Source organism: Phacochoerus africanus, chromosome 8 (assembly GCF_016906955.1).
Source record: "Phacochoerus africanus isolate WHEZ1 chromosome 8, ROS_Pafr_v1, whole genome shotgun sequence".
Classification (NCBI taxonomy): domain Eukaryota; kingdom Metazoa; phylum Chordata; class Mammalia; order Artiodactyla; family Suidae; genus Phacochoerus; species Phacochoerus africanus.
The window spans coordinates 36,411,353-36,424,324 of NC_062551.1; the positions used below are offsets into that span (position 1 = coordinate 36,411,353).

The 12,972-nt window shown below is 44.9% G+C and overlaps 1 protein-coding gene across 1 annotated transcript in view; it reads left to right on the top strand.

Annotated features, from left to right (window-relative positions):
• ABCC12 (ATP binding cassette subfamily C member 12) overlaps positions 1 to 12,972 on the top strand; it is a 66,533-nt gene that overhangs the window by 15,762 nt on the left and 37,799 nt on the right. Inside the window, exons 8-10 of the mRNA XM_047791061.1 lie at positions 111 to 218; positions 5,253 to 5,528; positions 9,795 to 9,866. Of these exons, the coding sequence (XP_047647017.1) occupies positions 111 to 218; positions 5,253 to 5,528; positions 9,795 to 9,866 (456 nt within the window). The remainder of the gene's footprint in view (positions 1 to 110; positions 219 to 5,252; positions 5,529 to 9,794; positions 9,867 to 12,972) is intronic.

Below are 12,972 nucleotides of genomic sequence, written 5' to 3' on the forward strand. Positions count from 1 at the left end.
CAACTGTGCTACTGTTTCTCATCTCAGCAAGTTTAATCCCTACAGATTTAATGGTTCAAAGCCAAGGCAACATCCCATCCTAAACTCTATGCCTCTTTTTTGTTCTTCAGGCATTTAGTGTGATTGCCATGTTTAATGTAATGAAGTTTTCAATTGCAATCTTACCTTTCTCCGTCAAAGCAGCAGCTGAAGCCAATGTCTCTCTAAGGAGAATGAAGGTATAACTAACACTGGGTGAGCAGGGAAGAGACATCTTGTTTGGGGGCAGGAAAATTACTAAATAAGGCAGGGCTGTTTCAACCTATTAGAGAGCTGGGTCATTGGTTTGGTGGGTGTTGGGAGAAGACCCTCTATCAGTGCTGGATATATACATATATATGCAAAAATATGGACTTAGGCAGAGTAATCTAGGTGGCATGCCCTTTTAGTACAAATGAGATGGAGTCTCCACCCAGGGAGGCAATGTTTCTGATCCTCCACTCTTTCTCAATCTTAAATTGTTCCAGGAGTGGAGTTTAGTTTGCATCGAGCCATCTCTCTTTTGCTTACCTAGTTTGTCCTATAATGGATTTGGTGACAGAAGTGATGAAGACAGTGGTGGGGGGACTGTATTTATACACTCATTTAGTCCCTTTATTCATTCATCAAATAATTACTGTGTGAGTCCAAGACAGGATTAACTGAAAGAGGATCATACCAAGACACACTGTAATTAAAAAGGCAAAAACTTAAAGAGAAAGAGAAACTATTAAAAGCAGCAAGGGGAAAGCAGCAAGTTACCTACAAGGGAACTGCCATAAGGCTATCAGATGACTTTTCAGCAGAAACTCTGTAGGCCAAAAGGGAGAGACACATATATTTAAAGTGATGAAAGGGGAAAATCTACAACCAAGAATACTCTACACAGCAAGGTTCTCATTCGGATTTGATGGAGAGATAAAAAATGTTACAGACAAGCAAAAGCTAAAAGAATTCAGAACCATCAAACCAGCTTTAAAAGAAATGTTAAAAGGGCTTCTCTAAGCTAGAAATAAAACACCGCAACTAGAAACATGAAAATTACAGAAGGAAAAAGCTCACTGGTAAGGGCAAAAATACAGTAAAGGCAATAAATCTAATATGTATGAAGTTATTAGGAAAGGTACAAGATAAAAGTAGTAAAATCATCTATATCCACAATAAAAAGTTAAGTGATAATGGAACAAATAGATGTAAAATATGATTTCAAAAACAGTACTCGTAAGGGAAGGAGAGTAAATGCAGGGTTGTTAAAATGCATTTGAAATTAAGAGATCAGCAACTTAATTATCTATACATATATAGATTGCTATATATAAACCTTATGATAACCACAAACCAAACATCTATAATAGGTACACACACAGAAGAGAAAAGAATCCAAACATAATACTAAAGATAGTTTTCAGATAACAAAGGAAGAGAGCAAATGAAGAACAAAAAAGAACTACAAAGAAACCCTCCCAAACAATTACAAAATTGCAATAAGTACATAACTATCCATAATTAAATGTAAATGGACTAACTACTCCAACCAAAAGACATAGAGTGGCCAAATAGATATGAAAACAAAACCCATAGACATGCTACTTGCAAGAGACTCACTTCAGATCAAAGACACACAGAGGCTGAAAATTAGGGGATGAAAAAAGGCATTTCATGCAGATGCAGATCAAAAGAAACTGGGGTAGCAGTACTTATGTTAGAAAAAATAGTCTTTAAAACAAAGACTGTTATAAGAGACAAGGAAGGGAGTTCCCCTCATGGATCAGCGGTTAGCGAACTGGACTACGATCTGTGAGGATGCGGGTTCAATCCCTGGCCTCACTCAGTGGCTTAAGAATCTGGCATTGCCTTGCCATGAGCTGTAGTGTAGTTTGCAGGTGAGGCTCAGATCCCAAGTTGCTGTGGCTGTGGAATAGGCCAGCAGCTGGCTGTCACTCTGATTAGACCCCTAGCCTGGGAGCCTCCATATGCCGCAGGTGCGGCCCTAAGAAGCAAAAAAAAAAAAAAAAAAAAAAAAAGCATGGGTTCTTTTTGGAGTTCTCATCATGGGTTAGCAGTTAATGAAACTGATTTCATCCATGAGGACACAGGTTCCATCCCTGGCCTTGCTCAGTGGGTTAAGGATCTGGTATTGCCATGCACTAAGGTATAGGTTGTAGATGCAGCTCAGATCCTACATTCCCGTGGCTGTGGCGTAGGCCAGCAGCTATAGCTCTGATCCGACCCTTAGGAATTTGACCTGGGAACCTCCATATGCCTCAAGTGTGGCCCTAAAAAGCAAAAACAACAACAACAATAACAAAAACCATTAACAGATATAAAGGAAGAAATTGGCAATAGCACAGCAAAGGAAACCATTGACAGAATGAAAAGACAACCTATCAAGTGGGAGAAAATATTTGCAAATGATATGATCACTAAGGGGTTAACATCCAACCTTTATAAACACCTCATACAACTCCACATCAGAAAGCCAAACACTCCAATTAAAAAATGGGCATAACTGAATAGACATTTTTCCAAAGAGGAAATGCACATGGTCAAGAGACACTTGAACAGATGGTCGACATCCCTAGTCATCAGTGAAAAGCAAATCGAAACCAGAATGAGATATTACCTCACACCTGCCAGAATGGCTATTATCAAAAAGAACACAAATAACAAAGGTGGGAAAAGAGAACTCTTGTACACTTTTGGTGGGCAGGTAAATTTATGCAGTCGTTATGGAAAACAACAGAGTAAAATTTCCTCCGAAAACTAAAAATAGAACAACCATATGACCCAGTAATTCCATCCTGGGGTATATATTTCAAAGAAAGTGAAACACTAATTTGAAAAGATACATGTACCCCAATGTTCATAGTAGCGTTATTTATAAAAGCCAAGATATGGACACAATCTAAGTGTCCATCAACAGATGGATGGAGAAAGATGTGATACATAAGTACAATGGAATACTACTCGGCCACCAAAAGAATGAAAATGAAAATTTGCCATTTGCAGCAACATGGATGGACTTGGAGGGCCTATGCTAAGTGAAATAAGTGAAGCAGAGAAAGACAAATACCATATGATATCATTTATACACGGAATCTAAAAAAATAACATCCCCCCAAATAAAACAAAAAAGAGGCAGACTCACAGATATAGAGAACAAACTAGTGGGTACCACTGGGGAGAGGGAGAAAGGGAGGGAGAATATTGGGGTAGAGCATTAAGAAGTACAAAATGGACTACAAGGATATTGTGTACAGCACAGGGAATATAGCCAATGTTTTATAATAATTTTATTTTTATTCTTTATTTTTTTGTCTATTTAGGGCCACACCCATGGCACATGGAGATTCCCAGGCTGGAGGTCCAACCGGAGCTGTAGCTGCCAGCCCACGCCACAGCCACAGCAACGCCAGATCCAAGCTGCATCCACGACCCACACCACAGCTCAAGGCAACGCTGGATCCTTAACCCACTGAGCGAGGCCAGGGATCAAACCCGAAACCCCATGGTTCCTAGTCAGATTCGTTTCTGCTGCACTGCGACGGGAACTCCTATAATAACTTTAAATGGAGTATAATCAATGAAAATTTTGAATCACTATGTTGTACACATGAGACTAATGTAATATATATAATATTGTAAATCAGCTAATCGACGATACTTCAGTTAAAAAAGATTTACTGTGTGCTTCCTATGTTCAAGGCACTATGGCAAGTGCAGATGTTAGAGTTGGTATTCTTTAGAGCCTGCAGTCTAATAGGGGATCAGGTACGCCAGGGACAGCTACACACAGTAAGGAGCTAAGTGAGGTGCAAGAAGGGCAGATAAAGAGGTTTTGAAGTTGAGGCAGGAAAGGAAAATAAGGAGGGCTTTGCAGTCAAGAAGAGCACGTTTAGACAGCTGTGAACTGATTGGATGATCTTTTTTTTTTTTTTTCACTCAAGCCTGAAATGTGGATGTCATTTTAAACATCCTACGTGCTTGTATCCTTTTTGAGTTTTCCTGATCACTGTATTCCTTCAATTTTAAGAGGCACTGATCGTAAGACTGGGTTAGAAGGGGCAGTGTTGAGTTATTACTTTTTGAACAAAACACAGAAGTCAACCTCCTCACATTAATTGCATAACGATATCAGATAGACTAAAGGGACAGTGACAGCATTTTCAATGTCTCCACCTCCATGCCGTCCCTGTTGTCATCACCTTTATTCAAGGTCTCATACCCTTTCATCTGAACTATTACAGTAACTTAAGAACCAATCCTCATTTTCCAGGGCTGTCCTTTTTGAATCCATATTGCCCTGTTACCTGAGCTGTTACAATATTGGTCTGATCACTGATATGAACCTGCTTGAAATCCTCGCCCTTCCTCCTCCAGGGCTGAGCCCGAGCCCTCCATCCGCCAGTCCTCAGTTATGTCTCCACCTCCTTTCCTATCTTCTTCCTAACCCTGAGCTCTGGGCCTCAGTAATCCTGAATTTCTTGTTCATACCCCTCACCCCCCCCAAACCATGCTACTTCCTGTTTCGTCACCTTGGCTCATGCTGTGCCCTCTGTTAGAAGCCTCCCCTCCTCTCCCCCTTCCCTCATCGTTGCCTATACAGCACTGTACAGACTCAGCTCGGGCATTAATTCCTTGGGCTTCCAGGAGGGGGAGCCAAATGTCCCACCTCTGGCAGTTACAGGGCTTTGTCCCCAACATATTGCACTGAAACAACGGGTACATGTTCCCATCTCCCTTTGGACTGTAGTCTCTTCAAGGACAAGAAGCCATGCCGTATTCATATTTCCATATCCACTGTTTACCCCAGAATCTGGCACTTGGCAGGTGCTTTGTTGAAGTGGGCTGAGTGGGGACCTAGGAAGGAGACACAGCAGAGCTGAGCATGTGACCTTGGTTTCACAAGCATTAGTGCCAAGCAGTGAAGCCTACCTCCCAAAGATTAGCCAAAGCTGGCCATCTTGGGTAAAATGAGGGTACGATGTGGCTGGGATCAGCATTCTCCCATGTGGGTGACCCAGATGGGCCTTGTGGTTAAAGAGGTAACCCTCCTAGATGGGATGAGCTAACAGACTATTTTTGCTGCAGCTTCTCCCGGGGAAATATCTTCTACCCTGGGTGTCCTGGATAGAATTGCCAAGGTTATGCTTTGGGGTCACTAAGAGCTATATTGGGATAACTCTTGCAAATGGATGATGTCTGCCCAGTTAATTTTGTTTCTTTAATCTTAGAAAATTCTCATAGCTAAAAGCCCCCCATCTTACGTCACCCAACCAGAAGACCCAGATACTGTCTTGCTTTTAGCAAATGCCACCTTGACTTGGGAGCAAGAAGCCAGCAGGAAAAGTGACCTAAAGAAAGTTCAGAACCCAAAAAAGCATTTTCTCAAGAAACAGAGGCCGGAGGCATACAGTATGAATCCATCAGCCCAGGGAGTCACTGGCCCCGAGGAGCAATGTGGCAGCCCCAAGTCGGTTCTGCACAATATAAGCTTTGTGGTGAGAAAGGTGGGTATGTGTGCCAAAGGTGTGGCCTCCACCCTTCTCCTTGTGTCACATGGCCATGGCCTTCTTGAGGCTGAATAGAATTCAGTTAGTGCAGGACGTGGTGGTGGGATGCCTCTAACCAGACTGATTTCTCCCTCAATTTTAAAGCTATGTATGTCCACGGTGGAGGAGTCTCTTCAAGCTGGGAGAACACCATTGTCTTAGTGGTTGTATTAGAGCTGACCTTCAAACTCTGGAGGAGTTGAAAGCCAGCTGCGTGTTGAGTAGTTATCTGGTTTCAGCTGGCTAGACTCAAATGGACTAGTTTTCCTAAATCTTTTCAGATTGGTTCTTTTTTATAAATTACTTAATGAATTTTATTACATTTATAGATGTACAACAATCATCACAACCAAATTTTACAGCATTTCCATCCCAAACCGTGTATCCCCCCAACCCCGCAACCTGTCTCATTTGGAAACCATAAGTTTTTCAAAGTCTGTGAGTCAGTATCTGTTCTGCAAAGTTCATTGTGTCCTTTTTTTATATTCCACATGTAAGTGATAGCTTTTGATGTTGGTGTCTCACTGTCTGAGTGACTTCACTTAGCATGATAATTTCTAGGTCCATCCATGTTGCTGTAAATGCCAGGTTACTTCTTTCCTTTTAATGGCTGAGTAATATTCCATTGTGTATATGCACCACATCATCTTTATCCACTCATCTGTCGATGGACATTTAGGTTGTTTCTATGTCTTGGCTATTGCATATAGTGCTGCAATGAATATTGGAGTACATGTTTCTTTTTGTGTCATGCTTTCTCTGGATAGATGCCCAGAAGTGGGATTGCTGGATCAAATGGTATTCAGATTTGTTCTTAATCTCACATTGGAATCCAATGATAGACAATAATAGCTGACAGTTATGAACACTTTCCATTTACCAGGCACATAATGAACTCGCTTAAAAATTCCATTAACCCTATGAGGTAGGTCTATAGCCATCCCACTTTATGATTGGGGAACCTGGGGTACAAGGAGGTTAAATAACTCGCCAAAGTCACGCAGCTCGTGGGTGGTAGAAGAGGGCTTCACACCCAGGGCGCCCAGCCCCAGAGTCAGTGCCCTTAACACCATGCGGCACTGCCCTTGTGAAAAGCAACATGAGAGCAACAAGCAGCCCAGCAAGGCAGCCAGGCAGAGTCAGGTGGCTGCTCCCCTCCCCACAGGATTGGGGGATGGGGTCTTTAAAGAAGCTCTGCTGTGGGGGAATGTTTGACCTTCTCTTGTGTATAGTTTTCTTGCCCTGGGACTTCGGCCGCAGTGTTCCCCGGGCGGCAGTGTTGATTTTGTTGCAGAGGCTTAGCATTAATCTGATGCCTAATATTTTAATCTCCTATCTTGCTGACTCACCCTTTCCCCATGTGAGCACTATAGCAGGAGAGGCTCTTATGTATTATGTGATGCTAAGCTCAATAGCTGCTGTAGAGCGGTACCTCTTAGAGCTAACAAGGCTGTCTGCACAAATTCATCGGAAATGATATTTGGTCGGCTGAGTGCAGTTGAGCTCTGCTCTCTGCTAAATCCTGCTGCATGCAGCCCACTTGCTCTCGCATCACCTCTGATGTGCAGCACCTGGATTACTTCAATCCAGCCTGCTCCAGAGAGGCCCCTGTGAACTGCTCTCGTGTTGTAAAGAAGCTGCCTTTTAGTCCTGCAGTTGCTTTCCTTCTTTCAGGACGTTGGTAACTCCTGACTTTTCATCAAAGACATGTGTGAAATAAGCAGAAGACATAGCGGGCAGCACAGTGTTGCAGGGATCAAGGCTATGCCTCCGAGTCTGGTAGACCTGGGTTCCAGCCCCAGCCACTCATCAACTGCATGACCTTGAATACATTGCCTGACATCTTGAAGGCTGTCTCTTTACCTGCTCCATGGGTATTTATTTTTTCTTCTTATGGCTTCAGCTGTGGCATATGGACGTTCCCAGGTGAGGGGGTCAAATAGGAGCCGCAGCTGCTGGGCTACAACACAGCCACAGCCACATCCACACTGGATCTGAGCTGTATACGCGATCTACACCACAGCTTGTGGAAACATCGAACCTAAACCCACTGGGGGAGGCCAGGGATCGAACCTGCATCCTCACAGACACTATGTCAGGTCCTTAACCCACTGAGCCACACTGGGAACTCTGTGCTCCATGTATATTTTAATAATAGTACCCGCTTCTCAAGGTTGGTATGAGGACAGAAAGAGACACCATCACATAAATACTAAGCCCATCTTAAGTTCCCAGGAGGTGAGCTATGTTCTTGCCTTTTTCCTCTTAACAGTCATGTCCAGCTTAAGGGCTGCCCTTAAATGTCCTAAATTCAGGGCATCCATGTGTTTCCATAGTTAGTCCCCAGAGCCTCCTTGAAATCAGGGCACATATCTGTCTTGTTCACAGTGGTGGCCTTGCACTGAGCCCAGAACCAGGCACGGAGTAGGTTCCCAATAATATTTTCTGAATGAACGAAGGAGTGATCAGAGCCTCAGGGGTGCCAGCCTCATGGATTTCCTGCTGAAGACAAGGATGGATCTAGGAGGCACACACCTGGTCACAGGTAATAGGCAGGACTCAAAGGAGTGCCAAGTGCCTTGGGAGCCTCGATCCATCCCTGTGTCTCTTTGTCCCAAAGTCTTCATAATGTTCCTTTTCCTGGTAGTCCTTTTAGTGGGATTAAAACAGATCAGTTTTACTTCCTGCAGCTCCACTGACACTAAGGCAGAGAATAGGACCGCCTCAGTCACTGCTTTATTCTCAGTGCTTAGCATGGTGCCTGGTGTTCAGTAAACATGGCTCCCATGGAGCCAAGGGAGGCGGGATGACAGGCAGCAAACCTCATATGCTGGGGCTGGCAGGCAGGTGCTGGGCCTTTCTGGTCTAGTTCAGGTGGCCCCACGCTGGCATTTGTATCCTAAGGGATCACTGGGAACAGGTCTTAGTGAGAATGATCTAGACGTTCCAACCAGCATCTAGATGTTCCAGCATTGCAATAACTGCTTGAACACCCCACCTCAGAGTCTCCCCGGGGACTCTTGATCCACCAGCAGCGGCTCCCCCCAGAGTTCTACAAGTCCCAGTCCCTTGCATTCTCTGGGGCTTCCTCAAACACCACCTGTCGCAGGTACTGTCAGTGGCCCATCTGTGTGTCCTGGCCATCCTCCAAATTGCCAGACTGCATCTGCGGGACCGAGGGTCCTCCCCCCCACCCTCAACAGCTGAGGCAGCAGCTCTCAAACACCCACGGTTGCATATTTATCCCAACTCCTTCAGCCATTGGGGGGATAAAGCCATACTGGACTCCTTGAGTTTCTAAGCAGGATTGAACTCCATTTGTCTCCTGTGGGAGCTGACCTTTCAGTCCACCCTCAAGGGAAGGAAGTCCGCCTTCCCTCCCCTGTACCATCCCCCTCTTCCCAGCTAGTGTTTCCTCCCAGACAAGCTGCCCTCACTCAGTTCCCTGCTTTGGGGCCTCTTTCTTGGAGAACTCAAGCTAAAGGTATCCACCTGTCCATTGAGGCACCCAGCTGCCATCTCTGTCCTGCTTTATTTGTTTCCATGGCACGTATTTGACATACTCCATATTTTACTGATCTTTATTGTTTCCCCAACTACAATTTAAGCTCCATGAGGGCAGGCACTGACCTTTGTTGCATTCTCTGCTGTACTGTGCTATGGCTGGGGTTCAGAACCGGGCCCGGCACACAGCAGGTTCTAACAACGATTGGTTGGTTGAATTGACAAATCGCAGCTGTAGAATAATCCATGAACCCAACAGGTCAGAATAGCATAACTGCTCAGTAATTTCAGACTGAATTGTAAGGGTGAAAGGATGCTTTAAAACGATGTTGAAAAAGCCCTCGACCCTCTGCACTTCAAAACTATATCACTGTCCCTCTGGGCTGTGCAGACTTGAACTTCCATCACATTTGCTTTTCCTGGAGTCTGGGCACAAGGCAACCCTCACCCTCACGTTTTGAGCCTGTGGGTCCCAGACCAGCACAAGGCTGTTTTGTATCAGCTCTTGTTCATGATTTCCAGAAGCCCTCCAGGCATTCTGCTGTTCTGTGCAGGCAAAGGCACCTAATTAAGACTTGGGCTCCCGCGTCCTCCCAGGCTGTGGCCAGGACTGGGTTGTGTGGCTGCAGATGCCACGTTATGGAGCCAGCAGTGACCCAGTGCCTGGCTGGGCCACCACAGTTTGGGAGGGTGACTGTGTCTTTTTTCTGTTCCTCGCAGGGGAAGGTCTTGGGAATCTGCGGGAACGTTGGAAGCGGGAAGAGCTCCCTCATCGCAGCTCTCCTGGGACAGGTAAGCTGTGTGCTGAGCACTGCGGAGATGGACCCGAATGGAAAAGGGGGTGGCTCCCTGCCTGCTGTGTTTGGGGTCCTGGGCACCGGGTCATAGGTTTATTTTGTTGTTGTTGTTTTTTCGATTTTATGGGGTATAGTTGATTCACCATGTTGTATTAGCTTCACAATTATAGCAAAGTGAATCAGTTATACATGTACATATATTCATTCTTTTTTCCCAAATAGCTTATTACAGAACATTGATAGACCTCCCTGTACTCTCCAGTAGGTCCTTGTTAGTTGCCAGTTTTATACATAGTTGTGTGTCTATGAAAATCCCACCTTCCTAGTTTGTCTCTTTCCCCCACGGTGTCCCCTTTGGTAATCTTAACTTTGATTTCAAAATCCGTGAGTTTGTCTCTGTTTGATAAATAAGTTCTTTTGTATCATTTTTATTAGATTCCACATGCAAGGGATATGTGATATTTGTCTTTCTCTCTGACTTGACTTGATAGGATAATCTCTAGGTCCATCCATGTTGCTGCAAATGGCATTATTTCATTCTTTTTGTGGCCGAGTAATATTTCATTGTATACATGTGTACATTCCAGAAGCCTTCCAGGCACTCTGCTATTCTGTGCAGGCAAAGGCACCTAATTAAGACTTAGGCTCCCGCGTCCTCCCAGGCTGTGGCCAGGACTGGGTTGTACCACATCTTCTTTATCCACTCCTCTTTTTATGGATATCTAGGTTGCTTCTGTGTTTTGTCTATTGTAGGTAGTGGTTCAATGAACATTGGGGTGCATGTATCTTTTCAAATTATGATTTCCTCTGGATATATACCCAGAAGTAGGATTCCTGGATCATATGGCAGTTGTGTGTTTAGTTTCTAAAGGAGCCTCTATATTGTGCTGTATCATAGTGGCTGTGCCAATTTACATTCCCACAAACAGTATAGGAGGGTTCCCTTTTCTCACACTCTCTCTAACATTTATTGTTTGTAGACTTTTTGATAATGACCATTTTGACTGGTGTGAGGTGATACCTCATGGTAGCTTTGACTTGCCTTTCTCTAATAATTAGTGATGCTGAGCATGTTTTCATGTGCTTTTTGGCCATCTGTCTGTGTGTCTTTGGAGAAATGTCTGTTCAGATCTTCTGACCACTTTTAAATTGGGTAGTTTGCTTTTCTGATGCTTATCTATTTTGTGTAACATATTTTGGAGATTAAAACATTGGTCAGTTTCTTCATTTATAGTTTTTCTCCCATTCTTTGGGTTGTCTTTTCCTTTTTAAAAAAAATGGTTTCCTGGAGTTTCCGTTGTGGCTCAGTGGTTAACAAATCCGACTAGGAACCACGAGGTTGCGGGTTCAATCCCTGGCCTTGCTCAGTGGGTTAAGGATCCAGCATTGCCGTGAGCTGTGGTGTAGGTTGTAGATGTGTCTCGGATCCTGTGTTGCTGTGGCTCTGGTGTAGGCCGGTGGCTACAGCTCCGATTCAACCCCTAGCCTGGGAACCTCCATATGCCGCAGAAGTGGCTCTAGAAATAGCAAAAAGACAAAAAAAAGAAAAAAAAAAGAAAAAAAAAGGTTTCCTTTGTGGGCCAGAGGCTTTTAAGTTTAGTTCGGTTCCATTTGTTTATTTTTGTCTTTATTTTCATTCTTCCTCCCTCCCTCTCATTCTTTCTTTCTTTCTTCCTTTTTTTTCAGCCACATCTGTGGCATATGGAAGTTCCTGGGCTTGGGGTCAGATAGGAGCTGCAGCTGCAGGCCTACGGAATAGCCACAGCAACACCAGATCCAAGCCACATCCGTGACCTATGCCACAGCTTGTGGCAACCTCGGATCTTTAACCCACTGAGCCAGGCCAGTGATCAAACCCCATCCTCACAGAGACGTTGGGTTCTTAATCTATTGAGCCGTGTCAGAAGCGCCAGTTTTAATGGTTTTAATTTTCATTACTCCAGGAAATGGATCAAAAAATGTACTGCTGTGATTTATGTCAGAGAGTGTTCTGCCTGTGTTTTCCTCTAGGAGTTTTATAGTATCTAGCCTTCATTAGCAGTGATTCTCAGTCAGCCAACACGCTTGGCAGCTCCGTGTACACTCAGGTTTGCTGCCTGAGGACATGAGCTAAACAGTGATCGCTTCCTTGCCTGGAGCTCCATCTTGGTCAAAGGAAGAGACAGGTCATTAAATCCATGGTTTCTCCAGGACTTGCTTGGGCTGTGCTGATGAGAAAGGCCAGCCAGGTGCCTTGGCAGGAAGAACCCAGGAGCCTGCAACTCACAGTGACTTCAGGTCTGTCTCATTCCCCAGTGTCTGCCCTGCGATGCAGGAGGAGCTGGATGGAGGCATGAACAGAGCATACCACGTGGTAGGAAGAGAGACCTCAAGCTTCTTGTTGGCTTCCTCCAGCCACTGGACCCCAGGGAAATGGCTGGGCCATTTATTGTACCTACAAGTACATGAATTGTTCACAGTTGCCAAGCCTTCTCATCCCAAAAGAGAAATAATGTTAAATCCTCTTTCTCCCGACTCTGTGTTCCTACAGAGAAGTTTGGACATCTGGGGTTGCCCTTGCCTTTAGTAGGGAGAGGGGTCTGCTAGGCTCAGGAGAGCCTAACCAGACCAGGGGACTTCTTGTGGCCTCAGTCGACTCACTTGTAGAAAGAGTGACAGTATTTTCCCTGCCTGAAGGTGGAGGTGAGGCTGAATCAGATGAGCCTCTGTGGTCACTTGTGCTCTGGGATTCTGCGTGTGTGTCTCTGTGACAACGCTGGAGTCAGCAAGCGTAGTACAGGTGACCCAGCCCAATTCGCCATCTGATAGAATGAATCATCTCCCCTGCATCCTGTAAGAGATGAGCCAGCCTCTGCTCAGATGCCTCCGGTGATGGGGAGCTTATTTTCTCAGCCCTGTTGCCTCTTTGGAGAGGCCTGACATCGATGTATATGGGAGAGTAATGAGCCTCCTTTTAACTTCTGCCCTTTGGTCTGCTCCTTTGGAACACCCCTGAGAAAAGAGAATTTGTCTCCCACATGACAGTGGTGGGATCAGACCCCTCACTTTGTCACTGAGGAGGCAGGGTGGCAGGGTGGCAGGAAGAAGGGTCTGGACTGCCT